Consider the following 22,061-nt stretch of genomic DNA (forward strand, 5'->3'; position numbering starts at 1 on the left):
ACAATTTTTGTGAGCCTGTTCGGCAGTTTTTAAAATCTACAAGAAGCCTAAAATAATGAACGTGACCCAGTTCTGTCTGACTGTTGGCAGAAAGACGGTGTTGGTCTTAGGTGAGAAAAGCAGGGCTTAGAGAAGTCACCCAATGCCAGGACTTCCTCCTGGGTGCCACGCTGTCCTCCCTGACCCTGAGGGGCTCGAACCCCGAGGCCCGCCCCTATCCTGGACATCCTGCACTGTCCCCTCCCTGTAGCCGCTGCCCTAGCCCACCCCTCCCACCCCCAGCTCTTCAGCTCACCTGGGACTGCAGCCTGGGCCCCTCGCCCTCCACGTCAGCCCCCACACAGAGCCCAGCCCGCTCCTTCCCGGCCAGAGGTCCCCATGCTCCTGTGACCAGCACTGGGACTGTGGACAACATCTGCATGCCAGAGGTCCCTCCTCCTGTTTGTCCTCGGGTATAGCAACACCCCTGGAGTTGCCCCCAGAGGGGCCTGGCACCAGGACCCCGTCTGCAGCTCCTGCTGGGAGACACACTCACACAGACACACACACACACCTCTTCATACAGGACAGCCTCCGCCTGGTCCCCCACTGTCTCCCAGATGCAGCGAGGCACTTCTCCTAACAGACCCAGAGCCTTTCTCTGCCCGCTCAGTCTTCTCCGCTGGGCCCCACACCCCCAGGCCCTCACTCCCGGGTACAAGGGTCTCCCTGCCAGTCTCCCCTGCTGTGCCTGCCCCCAGAAAGAGCTGCAGCCGAACAGGAAGACGAGATTTCACCTGTTTACCTGACGTGAGCTTGTCATGCCAGCTGCCTTCTGAAAGTCTCACCCATCAACAGTGTCCCCAACTTTCCCCCACCCGTGTGGCCCCAACTCTGCCAGACACACCACATGACAGTCACACCTTGTAACAGTGCGAGAATTCAGCCCCCAGAGAAGCCAGGCTTTGCAGAGATGTGGGATTTATTGAGAACCATCTGCCCAAAAACTTGATCTATGTGTGTGCACACATGTGGGTTTGGGGGGGGGGGGGCGAGGTTCACGGTCGGGAGCGCCATCAGATGGCCTTGGCCAGCCCCACGCGGTTGTTGGCCCTGTCGAAGACGCTGTAATACTCCCGGATGAACACGTCACCCAGGATCCACTGCTCAGAGCTGTCATCGCCCTGGAAACCGCTGGTGCAGAAGTTCGAGTCCTGGGAAAGGCAAGGCTGAGATGAGACTGGTGCCAACCCCAGCTGCTCTGCCCACAAGTGCTCTTTCCCTCCTTCTCCCCCTCCCCCTCCCCCGCCCCTCCCCCATCACGCTCTCATCTATTATTGCCTTTCATCCTTGAAATCACCTGCTGAGGCAGGCAAACAAGTATCAGATTCACCTCACTCAACAGATGGAGAGACTGATGTTCAAGAAATAAAGTGACACAATCCAAGAGCAGCTGGTGGGGCCTCCTCCCCACCCCACCCCACCCCCTTGCTCCTCATTCCCTGTCCTCTCCAGCCCCCAGCCTTCCAACTTGGGTCCCCGACCACCCTGGTGACCGGCCAGCTGTCCTGGGGCCCCAAGCTTGCCAGTTTGGGGTGCTTAGGATTAGGTGGAAGCAGATCACCGAGGATGAGGGTTGGGTCCCCACAAAACCCAGGCTAGCTAAGAAAATCCCAGACGGAGCTCTAGGTCCTTGGGCTTAGAAGCTAGAGCAGTGGGTGGCGGTTCCCACAGGGGGTTGTGGTCCTGCCTACCCGCTCCGTCACTCCCCTGGGCTCTGTCCTTCCTGTCTGCCCCCTTTCTCCCAGGACGAGGCTGTGGCAGTCACAAATGAGGCCCAAGGATCACAGAGTCCCACTCAGAAACACGCGTCCTGCATTCTCCACCTGGGCCCTGCCCCTTGTCGCCCCTTGTCCCTGACTTCGCTGACCTTCCGGGAGGGAGGCGGAGGGGACGGGGTGAACCGGGGCTCCCCTTGCTGAGACTCTACCTGGCTGGTGTAGGCGGAGGCGGGCAGTGGGTATTTCTTGCCGTTGATCTCGAAGACCACCGACGGCATGCTGCTCAAGCTGCCGCAGTTGATGTCGAACTAGCCAACAAAACAGCACAAAGCAGACTCAGGACACCAGGAACTGACTGATGGGGGCAGAGGGGCGGGGCGGGGGGGGGGACGGGTGGAAGGCTGAAAGGGGACTGAGAGGGCAAACTTCTAGTGACAACCTAAGTAAGTCACGGCGTCGTGTGCAACGTGGAAAACAGTCGCTAATATCGTAGTAACTTTGCACATGACAGAGGGTGACTAGACTTATCGTGGGCATCACTTCATAAGGTATCTAAATGTTAATCACTATGTTGCACACCCGAAACTAATAGAATATTGTATGTCAGCTATACTTTAACAAATAATTAACAATGATTTTTTTTTTTTTTGTATTTTTCTGAAGTTGGAAACGGGGAGGCAGTCAGACAGACTCCCGCATGCGCCCGACCGGGATCCACCCGGCACGCCCACCAGGGGGTGATGCTCTGCCCATCTGGGGCATCACTCTGTTGCAACCAGAGCCATTCTAGCGCCTGAGGCAGAGGCCACAGAGCCATCCTCAGTGCCCGGGCCAACTTTGCTCCAATGGAGCCTTGGCTGCAGGAGGGGAAGAAAGAGACAGAGAGGAAGGAGAGGGGGAGGAGTGGAGAAGCAGATGGGTGCTTCTCCTGTGTGCACTGGCAGGGAATCGAATCTGGGACTCCTGCACTCCAGGCCGACGCTCTACCACTGAGCCAACCAGCCAGGGCAACAGTGATTTTTTTTTTAAGACCAGAGGGAAGTCCTCTTAAAAGGGTGGTGGGTGTGACGGGAGGCAGCAGAGAAGGCCCCAGGCCAGGCCCCTTCCTCTGCACAGGAAGCCAGTGGTGGGGAGGGGCTGCTTCTCAAAGGACCCTAAAGAGTCACACTGAGGGGGACCAGCTGTCGGCCAATCCAGGGCCGGACCTCAGCGTGGGACACGAGGTCAGGCTTGGGGGATGGGAGGGGGTCAGACTCAGCTGCCTGAGAGCCAGGGTGGGTCACAGCCCGGAGGTCCCTGTGAGGGCCTCCTGAGACACCCCAACATATGTGTCCCCTTCACCTTTCCTTTTGTCACTCCTCCCATGTGCAAAGGGGACCCTCCTCGGGAGGGCCTGGCCTCACCATGCCAAACTGGTCCTTGGTGGCTCCGATGGCCTTCTGGATGTTGAGGATGTCACTGCTGGGCCCGACCAGCATGGAGGTGCCCGTGTCCAGGATGGCCTGACAGCCGCCGTTGCAGGCCACCACCACGCCATCCACAGTGACACTGCAGGGGGACACAGGGTGGCCTTGCAGTGCGCCCAGCATCGGCCCTCCCTCTCTGGGTGCCCCCGGCCTCCCCTGCCAGGATCCCGGACAGGGAGGACGCCCAGTCCCCGCAGGCCCTTTCCTGGAGTCCCCATAACCTCCTGAGCTCAGCGGAAAGACCTGGAACCATTTTCTCCCACCTCCGTGGCTAAATTGAGAATAGCCCAGCTGCTATGGGACAAAAACCGCAATAAGACAGCAGAGTCCCGTGCCTCTGAGGTGGGATGGGACCTTCACCAGTCCCCCGAAGACCCGAGTTCTCCCTGCCATTTACCTGTTGTGTGTCTTGGCCAAGTTACCCAACCTTCCTGCTCTCGGGTTTCTCATCCACAAAATGGGTATGTTAACGACCCCTTCCTTGACTTCCTCAAGGGATGCTTATGAGGTTAAAACCCGGTGTTAGGGAATTATAAAATGCCACCTCACTGGGTTTCAGTGAGGTCTAAACGAGTCACTTTATGCTCGGCCGATGCCTAGCAGGTGGTAATCCCCCCCCCCCTCCCAGGACAGCTAGTCTGATCACTAAGCAGAGGTGAAGGCGTGACGGTCTAGGTCATTGGCCTTGGGAGTGTCTAATTCAGACTCTGATGTGATGGTCTCACGAGCTGCCATGCTGCAGTCCTCAGAGCCTCTGGGCTGACCCGGGAACCTCACGTCCCCACCCCTGGACCATGAGGCCCTCGACCGCCGCTCACCCACCTGTCCACGGTGAACTGCCAGTACTCCTGCACGGTTATGGGCACCCAGTGCAGGGAGCCTGTGTAGTAGGACGGGTCGATGGCCCCCAGCGTGAGCATGCTCCCGGGCCCGTTCCTGAAATCGAGGACAGGCACGCTGTGACACTTGGCACCCCGGCTACGGCAACCTTCCCCTTGAGCTCACCAATGTCACCTTTTCCCCACTCTGCTGTCCCCCTTCCTAGGCCCCACCTAGCCCCGTCCAACCTCGGCACAGTACATGCTGTCCCATTGCCTAAATGCACCGTCCCCTTGTCTCAGCTGGACAGCTCCCACTCCTGCCTCTGAGAAGCTCCCCGGCCCCTCCACACACAGCCCTCCGCTAGACCAGGCTTCCCGGTTCTTATTCAGCCTGCAATGCACACAGATCTCCCCACAGGCAGCCTTTCCACACTGGTCATCACAATCGAGTGTCACTGTGTGTCTCCTCTGCTAAAAAGTTAGCCCCTGATTCATCCCCGTCTCCTGGCACAGCCCCTGCGCACAGTCAGGACCCACGAACTCCTATTGAATGGATAAGTGAATACATGAATGAATGAGTGAATGAATGAATGAACCAGTTCACGCCCTGTCTGTCCCTCCGGCTGAGCTGCACCATCGCAGCCGCAGGCGGGGAAAGCAGGGACCACGGGACTAGAGTCGGGAGCCCTGGGCTGCAGGCATGGCTTGGCCACCAGCTCCCGGAGTGATTGTCGCTCCTGGCCTCAGTTTCTTGAATTGTGAAATGAGAAGGCAGGACTCCTCTAGAGCCTGCTCTAAAGATCTGAATCTCAGTGACATCAACAAATGTTTGCTGAGCCCACCACTCTGGAAGAAAGTTTAAAGCCCCTAAGCAGAGACTGGATCAGGCTTCCTTACTGAAACTCCAGAAATGAAGTGGGCTCTGGCTGCATCAGTGACTATGTTGGGGACCTTTAGACAAGAGGTTGAATGTGGCTGGATGCAGCGTCCCCCTGAGGGGTGGACACTCCCCTCAGCCGACAGTCCTCGCCAGACGGTGGGCGTCTGGCCCTGATGGGGCACGGCTCCTACCTGCTCATGTAAACCGAGAACAGGTCTTGGGCCACCAGGTGCCTGCTCATCATGTTGTCAAACACGGGCACGGAGTACTCGGAGGCCAGGGAGGGGTAGGCCAGCCCCAGGATCCCGTCGAACTCGGAGTAGGTGAAGACGTCGCCGGGCTCCTGGGTGCTCAGGCCCACAGTCTGCTGGGGGTCCACGATGTTGGAGACCTGCAGGAGAGGCAGAGGGACCACTTGACCAAAGGCAGCAAGGTCACCCTCTGCTGGGCAGAGGGGTTGTGTGAAGTTAAAGGGAAAGCCCTCCTTTCCCAGCTCTGTGCTGTGCTTTTGAGGGAACTGGCTCGGTGGCTGGGGGGAGAGGGAGAGAGAGGACACGGTGGAGGGAGCAGACAGCAGGGCTCATGTGCAGAAGTTGGGGGAGGAGTCCACAGAATGGAGGGAGAATGCTCCAGGGCCATCTGCCATCGGCCACGCCGGGGCGGGGGGGGGCTCCCAGAGAATCACTGTGAACGGGCGGGAAGAACACGCAGCATTTTGCATCTGAAAGAACCAATGTGTGTCCTTATATCCTTGGTGTGTCAAAGACTATGTGTACCGTGTGACCGGGGACAATACCTCTCCCAGCCTCAACCTCCTGGTGTGTCATGCAGTAATAACACCCACCTCTCCAGGCTGTGCTTAGGCTAAATCACACGAATGCTGAACATCTGTCCAGCGCGTACTAAGTGCTTGGTCAGAGAACACACATGGACACTCTCCTGAGAAAGAGCTAATTGCACAATAGTCTATAATCTGTCCGGCGCCCACTCAGGGAGGCCGGCGCTGGGTGGGCACCCACCCACGGGGCTGTCAGTGGAGAAGGACCGTGGCCTTTGGGGCTCTTAAGCCAGTAAGACATCAGCCAGACCCAGTGAAGACCCCAAGGAAGAGGAAGGTGACAAGGACTAAGGGATGCGACCTCGTTTTTCAGCTCAGGTGGATGGTGAACAAGGAAGGAAAGATAGACACTAACGAGCACTGGGCATTCACTTGGTGCCGTGTGGGGGACTTCAGGAGCCACAGGAGGGGAGAACGGGCCGTTGTTGTCCAGAGGGCACGGATGTTCTCCGGCCTGAAGGGAAGTGCTTCCCTGGAACTTACAAAGAGTGAGCGCCAGCCGAGGGCACTACTCAGAGAGCCGGGGACGGAGACTCCCACTCAGCGCCCGCAGTCACCAGCCGTGTCGGCAACTCATCTGAGCCTCTGTCTCCCCATCTGAACAATGGGGAGAGTAACACCTTTCTCCAAGGGTTGTTGGAAAGGCTGGATTTAAAGTGAGATCACACAGGTGACACTGGCGAGCTCAGTGCTGGCACAGGGTCGGGAGTCTGAACTACCTATGGCGAGGACGAATGGGAAAAAAAAAAGATGGGGAAGATGGAAACTGGACCCTGGAAAGCTTGGAGGGTGGTCCTGGGAAGAGGAGGAGAGAAGGACTGCTCACAGCCCAGGCTCGCTAAAATCCGTCTCACCTTGTCCACCATTGGCCACCAGGGGGCAGCACCCAAAGGGCCCACTGGCTTGGGGGGTGCAGCCGGCCAGAGCCAGGGGTCTGGGTGGGGAACAGCAGCCGGCAGAGAAAGTGAGTACCGGTGCCCCCGTCCCCCGCCCTCACTCACAGTGACGGTGTCTGTGCCCAGGATGCCCTCCATGCTGCCGGTGCCGTACTGAATGCTCAGAGGCTCGTCCAGGTTCCGGAAGGTGGAGGACTTGGACGGGTCGAAGCGGTGGTGGTTTTCTAGAACACAGACCCAAGGTTAGTGGGGGCCATCGAATCTCCTGGTCCCTCCACAGAGCCGGCAGAGTTGAAACCCTCACCGGGCCTTGCAAGAATAAGGTCTGAACCCTGACCATCTCTCTACTGAAAATAAGCAGCCTGTTGCCTCTTGAGCACACAGAGTTTAATAAAGAAAATAGTTCTTGGCTGCTCCACCCACCTCTCTGACGCCCGGTGCTCCCTATGCAGCTTCCAAACAAAACTAAAAGAAAAAAGCCACCCCCTGGTTCTCTTTCACTTCTATCAGCTTTGTAACCTGAGGCCAGTCTCTCTTTTGTCTCTGAACGTGGTTTTCCCCTCTGGTAAATGGGGGTGAAAAGAGTGAGCGTGCGCGCGCGTGCGCGCGCACACACACACACACACACACACACAGAGGATTGTTGGGAAATAAATTATAACATATATTAATTTCTTTTCTCATTAGTAAGAGGCTTTCTCACTTCATTCTCCCAGCACCACCTGGCATGTCATAGCCCCACTGTACAGAAAGGAAACCTGAGGACCCAGAAGAGTGAGCAGCTGGCCTTGGCTCCTATAGAGACAAAAGGAAAAGCCAAGCTTCCCTCATTCCCAACTGCTGTTGTAGATGTTCGACCCGAGGTGGCGCCCTTTCCGGTCTGTGGCCATTTGCAAGGGTGGAGCAAGGACATGGGACGTGGGAGGCTGCGAATGTCAAAGCAAGCTCTCCTGCGGCCTCACGTTGCCCGTCGGCCACCCAGAGCCCTGTGGGCAGAGCGGCCCGGGGTCCGAGTGTGGAGGGCTGGACGGGAAGGGAGGTCACTCACTGCAGGCATCGCTCTTGCAGTAGACAGAGGGCACCCAGAGGTCCGAGGAGCCGGTGTCGAACACCACGGTGAACTCCTGGGGTGGGGTCCCGATGGTGATCTTCCCGAAGTACTGGCACTGAGGACAGAGAGCACAGGGTCAGGGGCACAGGGGCAGCGTGCGGGTGAGGCTTGATGCTAGACGTGGAGCATGTGCGGTTTTGTAGGCCCTGTGCTTTCTGCCCAGAGACGAGGGAGGTCCAAGGGGAAGAAACAGGAGGCTCCCGGGGACAGGCCTCCAGCCCCCAGGCTGGACGCCCATCCTCAGCCACGCCTGGCCCGCCCCTCCCACGGGCCCTGCAGCCATGGCTGGCATCAGCCCCAGAGGCAGGCAGACATTAGAGCAAAATTTAAGTCCTGCCTGGGAGGGACACTGAGCCACCCTGCTGGGAGCAGGGGCCCAAAGGTGGACACTAGCTAGGTAAAGGCCCCATGCTCCACCATGCGGCCCTGCCACACTGCCTTGCCGTGCGTCAGAGTGGGAGCGTGAAGGATGACCTTGACAAGGTAACGAGCGCAGAAGGGCAGAGGCTGGCCGTTCACTGCCCAGAGTGACAGATGAGACAGAGGGACTCAGCACGAGGGGCCGTCCTGCCGTGTCCTGGGCAGCTGTGGAGTGGCCACCGGCTGCCCCAACACTGCCGAGCCCAGAATGAGACACGGGCTCCCTGGGCCAGGAAAGGCCGGCGTGAGGCTGGATCTGGGAGCTGAGTGTGGGCCGCAAGGGATGTCATCTGTGGGACTCTCGTCTGAGCTCAGCCCTTTGCACTAGTGACACTCAGAGCCTGGAGGGGGGAGCCCAGTGCTGCGACGCGGACTGAGGGGCAAGGAAGCAGCCTCCACATCCCGTGTGATTCCTCAGAGAGGGGGCAGAGGTGGGGGCTTGCGCGGGGGGGGGTGGGGTGTCCATCACGCCCTGTGGGACAATCGCTACTGGGAGGCTAGTGGAGCCGCTCACATCCAGGTAGTTGAACAGGGGCTCGCTGGCCCCCCGCCCGGAGCTGGAGTACTTGCTGCTGACGGCGTAGCGGTGTCTCCTCAGAAAGTCCTCCAGAAGCCCGTGCTCCTCCAGGGCCTTCCTTATCGACTTGCCCTTGTGCAGAGGGATCCTGGGGAGGCGGGGAGGTCAGGGGGGCAGGTGGGCACCTCCCAGGGCTGCCCGGCCTCTGAGAAGTAAGTGCCCAGATGTCCTGTGCCCTGTAAGCCACTCCCCCCCTTAGTTCTAAGAACCCAAAGCGAAAAACGTACTTTACAGCTATTCACAAATCAGCCTCTATTTGTCTATTCCTTTCTCTTTTCTTTTAATGCCGGTGGAGACTCGATAGGTGTATTTTATAACCAGCTAATGAGTATTGCAACCCTGAGGTCTGAGAAACACTAAGCACGTGATCACTCAGTCTCCAAAGACTTGCTATGCACCTACTATGTGCCAGACTCCGTACAGGACTCGGAGACACAATAGTGAACAGGGTGCAGTCTCTACCTTCTAGAACATGCTGTCTGGAGAAGAACACATGTCCCCCACACATGTAAATGCTATGACAACACTCCTGCCCTTGGCACGACTCTCTGTGTGGTCTAAGGTGGGTGGAAATTCTCCAAAGTATTTCAGCACAGAGCACGGACTCCCGGGAGCTCCTGATGCAGTTCAGGTATCGGGCGATTGGTGGCAGGTCTACAGCAGGGGATTCAAGGGGGGATGCCGCCAAAGCGGGTCTGTGGCACGTGGGTGGCTCCCCAAAGCCCTCAGAGTCTCAGCTCCCTCCTCCACAAAATGGACTCAGACCTTCCTTCCCAGCCACTCTCCCCACCCTGCTTTTGACCAGCCCGTAGCCTAACCTCTCTGCTAGTCTTCTCTCCTGGAGGTCGAGGGAATGGAGCTCGAGGAGCCCCAGTGGGAGAGGCACATGGTCCCCCGGTGTGCGGCTGATGGAAGGGAGACTGGAGACTACAGGGGTGAACGTGCTTTGCGAAGAATGAAATGGCAGCAGTTTGGCCCTGGCCAGTGACGCAATGGATAGAGCATCATCTTGGAGCACGAAGGTCACCGGTTTGATCCTGGGGTCACCGGCTCAATCCCAGGATCTCTAACTCAATCCCGAGGGTGCCTGCTAGACCCCCAAGGTCATGAGTTCGAGCCCCGTCAGGCCACAAAGAAGAAGCACTCAATGGAACAACAAGTGATGCTTCTCTGTCTCTCTGTCTCTCTCTCTCTTGCTCTCCCCTTCTCTCTCCTTTCTTCAAATTAATTAATTAGCTAATTAATTAATTAATTAATTCTAGGCAGCAGTTTTAAGACCCAAAAAGAAGTGGATTTTCTCTGGTTGTCCATATCCCAAAGGGACCCCACATGGATTGTGTGTGAGTTACAGTGTCTCCTCTGGCGCCTCCCACCCCCGCCCTCGTGTCTGACTTTAGCCGGGACCTGACTTACAGAGGAAAACTTCTCGATATGGTTCTCGCTTTTGTCGCTGATGACAGAAAAGGACCTAAGTCCTAAAGAAAAGTCTGGACGAGCTGCTGGGACCAAGCCCAGAGCTGCCCTTCCCTGTGTCCCATGCCCAGGCCCCCGATGCCTCCTGCTGGCTCGGCTCTGGTTCCTCATCAACTCAGGACCTCCCACAGTGGGAGCCGTGGTTCTACGGGGCTGTCCGATCCCAGTGCACGGCCCCAGGGAGCCTCCCTCAAAGAGACCTGGAACTGGAAACTGGAGATAGTGCAGTGTCAACAGTTCAAGTCCACATGGGACCAAGTCCTGGCTACTCCACTACTAACCACGTGGCCTTGGGCAGCTCAGCAACCCGCCCTGAAAAATAGTTTATTTGTTTGCTTGTGACAGAGAGAGAGAGACAGAGATGGACAGATAGGGACAGATAGGGAGGGAGAGAGATGAGAAGCACCAATTCTTTGTTGCAGCTCCTTAGTTGTTCATTGAATGCTTTCTCATATGTGCCTTGACTGAGGGGCTACAGCAGAGCAAGTGACCCCTTGCTCAAGCCAGCAACCTTGGGCTCAAGCAGCGACCTTGGACTTCAAGCCAGGGACCTTTGGGCTCAAGCCAGTGACTATGGGATCAGCTCTATGATCCCACGCTCAAGCCAGCAACCCTGTGCTCAACCTGGTGAGCCCGCACTCAAGCCAAATAAGCCTGTGCTCAAGCTGGCAACCTTGGGGTTTCGAACCTGGGTCATCTGCATCCCAGTCAGACCCTCTATCTACTTCACCACTGCCTAGTCAGGCTGACCAATAGTTTTTTCATCAGTAAAATGCAAATAATAATATCTGCCTAACCCATGAAGATCTGTGACAGTCTGGCTAAGACCTGTTAAGTGTCTGGCACCTGATAGCAAAGAGCTGTATAAAATCAGTTATTGCTTTGGAAGGAGAACCTGAGAACTTTACCCACTAAGGACCTGTTCCATCAGAGGACGGAATTTCGTTTTACAAATGCACGCATAGCTCTTACAAAGCGCCAGCCACTGTTCAAAGCATTTTGCCACTATTAACTCATCTGCCCCTCACCATAACCCTATCAGATGGAGACGCTGTCATCCTACTTTAACAACAGAGGAGGAAACTGGGCCCAGAGGGTTGAGCTCGTGGTGCAGCTGGGAATGAAATCCCGGGCAGTCTGATTCAGAAGCTCCGCCCTGAACATCCCAGGCTGCCCCCACACCCCGAAGCGGCACCCTTAGGAGAAGAGGTCCCGAAATGCAATAGTAAGACAGGGAGCGACTGTCCTGGGAACCTGCTGCGTGTCCTCCAAAGACTCCCCAGGGGAACCGGGGACTAGAAGACCCGGGAGAGACCCACCCAGAGTGGACACGTGCGTGTCCTCCAAAGACTCCCCAGGGGAACCGGGGACTAGAAGACCCGGGAGAAACCCACCCAGAGTGGACACGTGCGTGTCCTCCAAAGACTCCCCAGGGGAACCGGGGACTAGAAGACCCGGGAGAGACCCACCCAGAGTGGACACGTGCGTGTCCTCCAAAGACTCTCCAGGGGAACCGGGGACTAGAAGACCCGGGAGAGACCCACCCAGAGTGGACACGTGCGTGTCCTCCAAAGACTCCCCAGGGGAACCGGGGACTAGAAGACCCGGGAGAGACCCACCCAGAGTGGACACGTGCGTGTCCTCCAAAGACTCCCCAGGGGAACCGGGGACTAGAAGACCCGGGAGAGACCCACCCAGAGTGGACACGTGCGTGTCCTCCAAAGACTCCCCAGGGGAACCGGGGACTAGAAGACCCGGGAGAGACCCACCCAGAGTGGACACGTGCGTGTCCTCCAAAGACTCCCCAGGGGAACCGGGGACTAGAAGACCCGGGAGAGACCCACCCAGAGTGGACACGTGCGTGTCCTCCAAAGACTCCCCAGGGGAACCGGGGACTAGAAGACCCGGGAGAGACCCACCCAGAGTGGACACGTGCGTGTCCTCCAAAGACTCCCCAGGGGAACCGGGGACTAGAAGACCCGGGAGAGACCCACCCAGAGTGGACACGTGCGTGTCCTCCAAAGACTCCCCAGGGGAACCGGGGACTAGAAGACCCGGGAGAGACCCACCCAGAGTGGACACGTGCGTGTCCTCCAAAGACTCCCCAGGGGAACCGGGGACTAGAAGACCCGGGAGAGACCCACCCAGAGTGGACACGTGCGTGTCCTCCAAAGACTCTCCAGGGGAACCGGGGACTAGAAGACCCGGGAGAGACCCACCCAGAGTGGACACGTGCGTGTTCTCCAAAGACTCCCCAGGGGAACCGGGGACTAGAAGACCCGGGAGAGACCCACCCAGAGTGGACACGTGCGTGTCCTCCAAAGACTCCCCAGGGGAACCGGGGACTAGAAGACCCGGGAGAGACCCACCCAGAGTGGACACGTGCGTGTCCTCCAAAGACTCCCCAGGGGAACCTGGGACTAGAAGACCCGGGAGAGACCCACCCAGAGTGGACACGTGCGTGTTCTCCAAAGACTCCCCAGGGGAACCGGGGACTAGAAGACCCAGGAGAGACCCACCCAGAGTGGACGTGTGAGCCGCTCGTGCCCTCCTCTGGGGCCCGACACCCACCTGGTGATCCCACTGCCCTGGGACAGAGCAAGGACTGCAAGGAGCACGACGAGACACCTCATCTTGGACGGCAGGGCGACCACTGCTCCAGCCGGGCCGCCGCCCAGCCTTTATAGGGGGTGCAAGGTGCCCTCTGGCGGGAGGCCCAGGCTGCAGAGATAGCCCCTGACTTCGGGCCGCTCCACAAACGCATTAAGATAGCACCGAGATACCCCAAGCCCCACTCTGATAAGGGTCACTGTTCCATGGCTCAGGGACTTCAAAGGGGAAGGGGTCCCCATGCCATGGTGTGAAATGTCACCCCAGCCTCCGTGATCCGATTTACCCTTCCAAACACAACTTCTTAAGCTAACACAGCTGGGGCCACCCCCAGAAACCTGTCCCGTGTTCCGCCTTCTGGTCTGCAAAGAGGCCTGTTTCCAGAGGAGCCCGCTCCTGCCCTCGCTGCCCCGCCCCCTGGAGGAAGGAGCCAGCAGCCAGCCCTGTCCGGGGGACCTCAGAGAGACGACAAACGCAGGGTCCCTGCACCCCTAGAGCTGTGGCCCTCGGTTCCCTGTTAGGAGGGTGCTGGGAAGGTGAGGGGTAGATGCTGGATCTCGTTAGCATTGGGAGGACCAAGGAGGTGGACAGGGGAGGCGGACATGTGCCACATACAGAGAGAAAGGAGCAAGGACAGGTGAGGCCACAGCTTGGCTTCCGAGGGCCCTGCAGGGGCCCCGTTTCTCAGAAGGCCATGTGCAGCGGTTGTGCTGCGTAGTGCCCGGGTCCTGGCCAGAGAGACCACAGATGTTCTCAGGCCTGCAGCCTGGAATTGGGGTAAGGAGAAACAGAGACCGGGCTGTGAAGGCGGTGGAGAAGATCACCTCCCAGGGGTGAGGGCAGGCTCTGAACCGGAAAATCAACATCAAGTCTGGCTAAGGCGGGGGCTTTGGGACCACAGACGTGCGAGGGACCGTAGACACGTGGGGCCACAGAGCCAGCCACTAACACCCCACAGGAGGCCTGACGGTGATGGGAGAGGGTAGCATGGACCTGGAACAGAGAGGGCGGACTGGGCAGCTAGAGAGGTGAGCATGTGGGGGCTTTGGGTGGGCAGGGCTGGGGCTGGGGAGCCACGGAGAGAGACGGACCCAGAAGTGTCCAGTCTCTGACTTATCAAAGCCTCAGGAAGGAGCCTCAGGAGGCATGTCAACAGGGAACTGAGTGCTTTACGACGAGACTTAGGGAGACAGCAGATCTGACCCCTGCCACGGCAGCGCCCCACCCGCGACCCTGCCCCGAAGGCAGGACACCGCTGCTCTTCGGGCCCAGGAAGTGGCCACGAGCACATCCAGCTGTCTCCATCACACCCCCCCTTTGCAAAAGCCAGGAAGCAGCCAGAAAAACACATGCTAAATGGTAAAGCTAGTTTCCCGGGGACGCTGCCCTGTCCCAAGGATCCTGCCTCGGAGTGGCGTTTCCTCCCACACCCCAGCACCGAGCAGGATGCATAGTAGCTGCTCAAGAAATGTTTGCATTAGCCAATGGATAGATGCGTGGTGTTTCCGCCACTCTTGAGGCATACTGTGTGTCCTGCAGATGTGGAGAGGGAGGCGCAGAGAGGGTAAAGGGCTTGCCCGTAATGAAGAAGAGTGTGAACGGTCACAAGACTCCCGTCCTGACAGGACCCCACAGGGCCAGGCACATGGTGGGAACTTCATGAGTTGACAATGTCAAGTCTGGGGGGGGGGGGCAGCTCTGTTTCTAGCTCGCCACACCACTTGGGAGAGCTGTACCTATGGGCAGCGGGCCCATCTGGGGCTGGGACCCTCTGGGGTCAGCAACCTCTGCTCCCCATCACCAGTGGCCCAAACTGACCCAGCAGCAAGCACACTCCTGGGCAGTGAGCCCTGGAAGCGAGGCTCAGCCCCTGCAAGGTGACCCTCAAGGCCAAGAAACAAAGATCCCTTGGCACTGGCTGCTCCGTGTATTCGCCAGATTGGGGTCACTAACCGCATCCAGGTGCACGCTATCGGGAGCACCACCCCAGCCTGCACAGCGCAGTCGGCCTGTGTATCCAGGGGGGGGAGGGGCAGGCCGAGACCTCACAGCGCAGTCGGCCTGTGTATCCAGGTGGGGGGAGGGGCAGGCCGAGACCTCACAGCGCAGTCGGCCTGTGTATCCAGGGGGGGGAGGGGCAGGCCGAGACCTCACAGCGCAGTCGGCCTGTGTATCCAGGTGGGGAGGGGCAGGCCGAGACCTGCAAAGGCTCTCAGAAAAGCATGATAAGATTTCATTACTGCTTACCCAGCACCAGGTGGGGACAACTCCACTCGGTCTAGATTCCTTGTGCCTGGGGACCCACCCCCAAAAGTGGCGAAAACAGAACCAGGGCCCAGGGCGACCTCTCCGGGGCACCCAGCCTTGTGACCTGCACTCAGTCAGGAGCGGCAGCAAAGCCAGCTCTCCGCAGGTCCCTGGGCATCTTCTCTGGGGTCACGCCACCCTCAGAGCTAGGGAGCTGATGTCATCTCCACCCCGAGGGAGCCCACGGCTGGGTGGGGACAGGTCGCATCTGTGAGCCTGCCCTGATGAGCTCTGTCGGAGGGGATCCAAAGAGACAAGACGCCTCTGGCTGGAAAGTGCAGGCGTGGCCATCCTGGGTCTGCCACGTGGTGGCGTGACATTGAGCCCAGTCCCTCTACTCATGAGTGCCTCAGTGTCCTCCACTCTGGAGAAGTGACGCTGAGCAGGTCCTGTGAGCATCAAAGAGCGTCAGAGTGCTGCCATGTGGTCGGCAGAACTTCCCAACATTTCTTTTTTTTTTTTTTTTTTTTTTTTTTTTCATTTTTCTGAAGCTGGAAACGGGGAGAGACAGTCAGACAGACTCCCGCATGCGCCTGACCGGGATACACCCGGCACGCCCACCAGGGGCGATGCTCTGCCCACCAGGGGGCGATGCTCTGCCCATCCTGAGCGTCGCCATGTTGCGACCAGAGCCACTCTAGCGCCTGGGGCAGAGGCCACAGAGCCATCCCCAGCGCCCGGGCCATCTTTGCTCCAATGGAGCCTTGGCTGCGGGAGGGGAAAAGAGAGACAGTGAGGAAAGCGCGGCAGAGGGGTGGAGAAGCAAATGGGCGCTTCTCCTGTGTGCCCTGGCCGGGAATCGAACCCGGGTCCTCCGCACGCTAGGCCGACGCTCTACCGCTGAGCCAACCGGCCAGGGCCCAACATTTCTTAAAGCATGTTGCACGCCAACACTGTGCAGACCAGACAAATTATGTGCAGGTCGGCTGCCAACCCCAGCTTCCCGTTGGCCATGTGAGGCAGGGCGTGCCGGAGACCCTGTCAGGGGTGGGTTCAGGTGTGTCCAAAGTACCAGCAACCACTGGCTGACATAATAGTGCCACTGTGGGAACCCGACCCAGGGACACCAGGACTGTCCATTTTCCCAGAGATGCAGAAGTGCGTCTTTAGGGGGAAATACACCAACTTGTAGGAAAGCGAACCCTTTATTTTTATACTATGAAGAGGGAACAAGACAGGTCTGCAGGCAAGCCCCCAGGGGCTGTCCAGCACGGGCCACCTCACTTACTGGCAGAGCCCGGGCGACAGAGAAGTAAGTCTCTGGGCAAGCCCCCAGGGGCTGTCCAGCATGGCCACCTCACTTACTGGCAGAGCCCGGGCGACAGAGAAGTAAGTCTCTGGCTCCCAGGCCCTGACCAAACCAACCAGTGGCCTCTGCAGCCTGGCCCAGTGGGGAAGAAGTAGGAGGGACAGGAGAAAGTGTAGGGGGGCCGGGAGGAAGGAAGAACAGGATGCCCCGCCCCTCTCAGCCGCAGGTCTGTGAGCGCATCCCATCCAGGGTCCACTGACTCCCCGTCCTCAGACCTCCGCCCACAGCTGCACCCGGAGATCTCCAGCCAATGGGAGGACGGCGCAAATCCAGACACTAATCAGAGAGCTGGGATTTTTTTTCCTCCGGGATGAATGTGCGTTAAAAATATCAAATGTTAATCACAGGCAACATTAATTTATAAGAACGTCCGTCTCCCTCTCAACTTGCAAGTCGACATCTGGCGTGAGGGCTTTGAAACTAGCACCCGCTCCATGGTGAGAATTATAAATAGCCCCAGGCGTTAAAATCCTCACCTTGCACTGAGCAGACTGCCTCCGCGGGGGCGGGGACAGAATGGAGACTGGCGCAGTGTGCAATCAAGTCCCGGGCAGGGGTTCTGTTTGGGGAAATGTTGAAAACATTTTTTTAAAACGACAGTTTCCCTGGCTCCCTCTCCAGGAGTTCTGGGGTGGGGGCGGGACTCTGGATACCTAATGAGCCCCCTCCCCCGCCCCCCGCTGGACAGCCCAGCACCAGGGAAGGCTGGGGGAGCCGTGCCCTGGGCGCCCCTCATGACAACCTCAGAAAGGGCAGGAATTTGTGTCCCCACATATCAGACGTGAAAACAGGCTCTGAGAGCTGCCTGACCCTCGGGAAGTGGGGCTGAGAATCCAAACCTTTGTTCCCCATGCCTCAAGGAGACGCTGGGCCCCCAGGCGGAGGGCAGGGGAGGCAGGGAGCCCATGGAGGGGAGATGGCGGCCTACCGTGGACATGGCAGGGCCGCGTCTGGGAAGGAGGGCAGGAGATGCTGGGGGCAGCATATGGCCCCATTTCTTTATCTTTCTTTCTTTCTTTTTTTTTTTTTTTGACAGAGACAGAGAGAGAGTCAGAGAGAGGGACAGACAGACAGGAACTGAGAGATGAGAAGCATCAATCATTAGTTTTTCATTGCGTGTTGCAACACCTTAGTTGTTCATTGATTGCTTTCTCATATGTGCCTTGACCGTGGGCCTTCAGCAGACCAAGTAACCCCTTGCTCGAGCCAGCGACCTTGGGCTCAAGCTGGTGAGCTTTTGCTCAAACCAGATGAGCTGGGCTCAAGCTGGAGACCTCAGGGTCTCGAACCTGGGTCCTCTGCATCCCAGTTCAACGCCACCGTCGAACTATCCACTGCGCCACCGCCTGGTCAGGCGGCCCCATTTCTGATGGTCCCCCATTCCCCAAGAGCTCAGGGTAGCTCTGGGACAGGCCAGCGAAGCCCCTTCTGACCCACTCGCTCTGTGATAGGCTGTCCCCGCCCATCCAGGGCCCCCAGGAGGGTGCAGGCTGTCAGGGGGTGTGGTGAGCACAGGCAGCCTCCCTGGGTCGGAGGCACCTAGACCCCAGGGAGAGGTAGGAATGAGTATCCTGAGACCAGACTGCTGACAGTGCACAGTCGTGTCCCAGCTGCCCCTGCCAGTTAGAACCCTGGAGCTGTCTGTCCGCCCGAGCCTGAGACAGAAATAGGCAAGGACCTTGCCCCCATCTTTCTCCAGCCGGGGCTCCGCGGCCCTGCGGGGCCCTGTCCCTCCGTGCTTCATTTCCCAGGACCCCGGCCACTCCTTCCTCTGACCTCACCTCGGTGCCCCTCCAGGGGACTAACGGAACCAGGGATGACAAGCCCAGCAGAGGGGATCTCTAATTCGGTTCCCGTCCCCTCACCCTGGGAGTAGGCCGGGCTGCCTCGCCCCGTGCGGCCACTACCCATTCACCTGTCCCCAGCAGGCCCCCGGCAGAGTGGGGCAGCCCCCAGTCAAGGGCATGGGCCCCCTTTTCTGTTGCCCTGACTCCCTAGCTCCCCTCCAGACACGGAACATCCCAGCTGGGCCCCAGATGGGAGCTGCAGCCCACTGGGACGCGTGTTTGCCTCCTGGCCAGGGCCTCAGGCGGCCAGTGCGGCCTCCACACCTGCAGGGCTTCCAGCCTCCAGGTGCTGGCCCAGCTGTCCGCGCTCGGTGAGCAGAAATGACAGCCCCTCAGAGCGACCTCCTCTCTCCTCCAACATCACCCTGTCCTCGTATCCTTTTTCTACTTCACCAATTTGGTGGCTGAGGTGTTCAAAGGGAGAGGCACATGCACCCCCTCCTCCCACCTCCTTCTCCTGTGTTAACATGAAGGCCACACTCTAGCTTGACAGGAGTATTTCCTGATAGAAACTAGACTCTCTGCCCCTTGAAAAGAAAACTGGAATTTTCATTCTCTGTTTAATTGATTTCCTCTGGAGAGGAGGGGGAAGGTAGGGCCGTGTTTCTCTTGGGGGGGGGGGAGGATGACACGGGGACCACCTGCATCAGTCCTAGCTGAGGGGCTCGTTCCAAACCCCACCCAGTCTGAGTCTCTGGCAGGGTCCGGGAATCAGCATGTTAACACCTCCCCCTGGGGCTTCTGTGGACAGGACAGTTAGGAAACTGACTTTGAGCTCTGGAGGGGGCAGCCACCAGCCAGGTGAGGCCTGTCTCAGAGGACACACACACACTTCGGCAGGTTTCATCAGAACACAAGCCAACAACAGCTAAGAGAGAATCCAGATCCCACCTCCTTCTGCTTTTTCTAGGAAAAAAAAAATTGAATAGAACAGGATTACGATCATGAGCAAATATTTCATTTTACTATGAAACGGTGCCTCATGTGTTTAAGCAAGGTATCAAGATGCACTTGGATAAGATTGGCGTATCTATGTTCCCAAACAGAGTGGTTTTGGAGCTTTGCCCCAGAAACCTGGGCTTCTGGACATCATAACAATAACAGACATAATCTGGTCAAACGGTCATTTTTGTCGACCGTGTTTGAATTCTGGGGATTTGAGGAACCTCCAGGTGAAGGTTCTCACTCCTTCCTGGCAGTTTTATTAGTTTACCCTCTACAGCAGTGGTCCCCAACCCCCGGGCCGCGGACCAGTACCAGGCCGTGGGCCATTTGGTACCGGTCCGCAGAGAAAGAATAAATAACTTACATTATTTCTGTTTTATTTATATTTAAGTCTGAACGATGTTTTATTTTTTAAAAATGACCAGATTCCCTCTGTAACATCCATCTAAGACTCACTCTTGATGCTTGTCTCGGTCACGTGATACATTTATCCATCACACCCTAAAGGCTGGTCAGTGAAAAATATTTTCTGACAATTAAACCGGTCCGTGGCCCAAAAAAGGTTGGGGACCACTGCTCTACAGAGATGCCTCCCGGTATCACAGGCATGGTGAACTGGTTCTCAGAGGCACGGGACTCTCAGCGCTCACTGTCCATGCTGTCTTCATAAATAAACAAAAAAAGTATCTGACATTTCAGTTGAACTCAGAGCGCCGGCCCATCCTGAGCGCCTTGCATGTGCTAGCTACCTCACAGCAACCCTCAGAGGCAGATACTGTTCATTGTTATGAATGCCATTCTACAGATGGAAACACTGAGGCAGAGAGGTTCAGTAACTTGGTCACAGTCCCTACCTTGGAAGGAGCCTGACCAGGGTTCAAACTCACACCATCTGTGCTGTTAACCACTGGGCAACCCGCCTGCAGGGAAACATCACCAAGGTACCTTGGCTGCTGATTTCAGAACAACTATCAACTGAGTGAAACGCAAAATGGCAGGAATAGGTCACACCTCCATCTGACATTTGTTTGTTTGTTTGTTTCAGCTTCAGGGCTGTTTTGTGCTAGAATTTCACAGGCTCCTTCCTGCCTGGTCTCTGTCAGAACTGTAGCTACTCTTCTCTCTCCTGCCCTTCTCTCGGTGTAGACCAAGCTAATCTTCCTCATTAATCTTCGACCTCAAAATAAAGTCCCCTCTGTCCCTCTGGGCCCAGAGATTTCTCCTGCCCCATACAGACATCCCAGGGGGCTCTGGTCCCTTTTTAGTGCTACACCCCTATTTTCCCTCCAAGTTACAAATGAAGCGAATGTCCCTTCCAAGTAGGCAAGAGCGTTGACGAGAAGGAACCATCTGGACAGCGGGCCAAACCTCTATGGCTTGGAGCCAGGGGGTTTCTTGAGAGCCCAGCGTGCTTCTGCAAGCTTGTGGCTGGGCACAGGCTCCTCCAGGCCCTTTCTTTATAAAATTTGAGTAGAAGGTGTCAGTGGCGACTTTTAGAGGTCAAGAGGGGCCCCAGGAGGACTGAGGGCGTCCGCACAGAGAGTGGTTCATAATTCAACCTTGTTCCTGCCCAGAATTGTGGATCCAGGTTGCAATTCTCAAAGAGACCCAAAGAGCCCTCAGCAGCCACCATAGGAACTGCCCGGCCCCCGCCAACATGGGCAGTGCCCCCTACTGGAAAAATTAAAAACCTCCTTACAGCAGGAGGAGCCTGCCTCCAGTTGCCTCTGTGCATCCTGAGGGTTGCTCCGTGGGTCCGAGTGCGACCAGTTGACACAGCGCTTTCAGATGCAGTCACAGTGAACAGAAACCCCGAGGTGCACGGTGCGCGGTCCAGCGTGGCGGAGGGATCTCTCTGATCACCTATGTTGTGAACGGGTTAGCACGCCATGCAAGATGTCCATTACAGAAGACCACATGTTGCAAATGCCTCCTTCAGTACATCATTTCCCACCCCTACAAAATCGGAGTTACATGAACGTGAGGGGCACCAAACCCTTTGCCAGCCCACAGTGCCGCCGTCTTGTTGTGCCTCAGATCCTGAGGACCTCCTGGGCGCCCGGAGGCATCAAACCTCTGAAGCTGAGCCCTGGTTCCGATAAAGACGGACCATTTATACAACTGTGAGCGGTGCCAGGACAGGTCCTGCCGGATTCTCACCAGCCTGGGTGCATTGGCCACACACTGGCAGCTGACACTGAAGAACATTTTTTTAATTTGTGGATTCTAATATTTATTTTTTAAATAGCTTTGTTGTGATACAATTCACATTCCATACCAATTCACCATTTAACATGTGTAACTCAGCAGTCTAGGATTTAAACATCGTTGTGCAACCATCACCATGATCGAGTTTTAGAACACTGCTACCACCCAAAAACAAACCCTGTACCCACCACTGGTCACTCTCCAATTAACCTGCCCTCAACCTTAGGTAACGGCCAATCTACCTTCTGTCTCTATAGATTTGCTTATTTTGGACATTTCACATAAAAAGAATCAGTTAAGATGTAGTTTTTGATGTCTAGCTTCTTAGCATAGTGTTTTAAAGAGGAAAGCTGTCTGTTCCTTTTTCATGACTGAGTAATATTCCATTGTATGCATATACCACCTTTTATTTGCTTATTTATCAGTTGATGGAGCAAAGCTGTATAAAGATGGTGCTTTGCTTTCCTTTCTAATTCCCCATCCAAAAGGGCATCCCCGCATACACCCTGACAGGCTGTGTGCCTCTTCCCATCTGCTAGGATTGGTTTTTGGGTACACAGAAACCAACTTGAAGATTTGGGAAAATCCTCAGG

The 22,061-nt window shown here is 57.0% G+C and overlaps 1 protein-coding gene across 1 annotated transcript; it reads right to left on the minus strand.

The window, feature by feature from the left end:
* Positions 1 to 943: 943 nt before the first annotated feature.
* Positions 944 to 12,970, minus strand: LOC136383092 (chymosin-like). Its single transcript, XM_066352647.1, has 9 exons — positions 12,814 to 12,970; positions 8,707 to 8,857; positions 7,710 to 7,827; positions 6,767 to 6,885; positions 5,119 to 5,318; positions 4,049 to 4,162; positions 3,164 to 3,308; positions 1,970 to 2,068; positions 944 to 1,193 (listed from the first exon to the last, which is right to left on the minus strand). The coding sequence occupies exons 1-9, from the start codon at positions 12,873 to 12,875 to the stop codon at positions 1,056 to 1,058; spliced, it is 1,146 nt and encodes a 381-aa protein (XP_066208744.1). The 5' UTR covers positions 12,876 to 12,970; the 3' UTR covers positions 944 to 1,055.
* Between the last annotated feature and the right edge of the window lie 9,091 nt (positions 12,971 to 22,061).

The sequence above is a fragment of the Saccopteryx leptura genome, chromosome 11, assembly GCF_036850995.1.
Source record: "Saccopteryx leptura isolate mSacLep1 chromosome 11, mSacLep1_pri_phased_curated, whole genome shotgun sequence".
NCBI classification, from domain to species: Eukaryota; Metazoa; Chordata; class Mammalia; order Chiroptera; family Emballonuridae; genus Saccopteryx; species Saccopteryx leptura.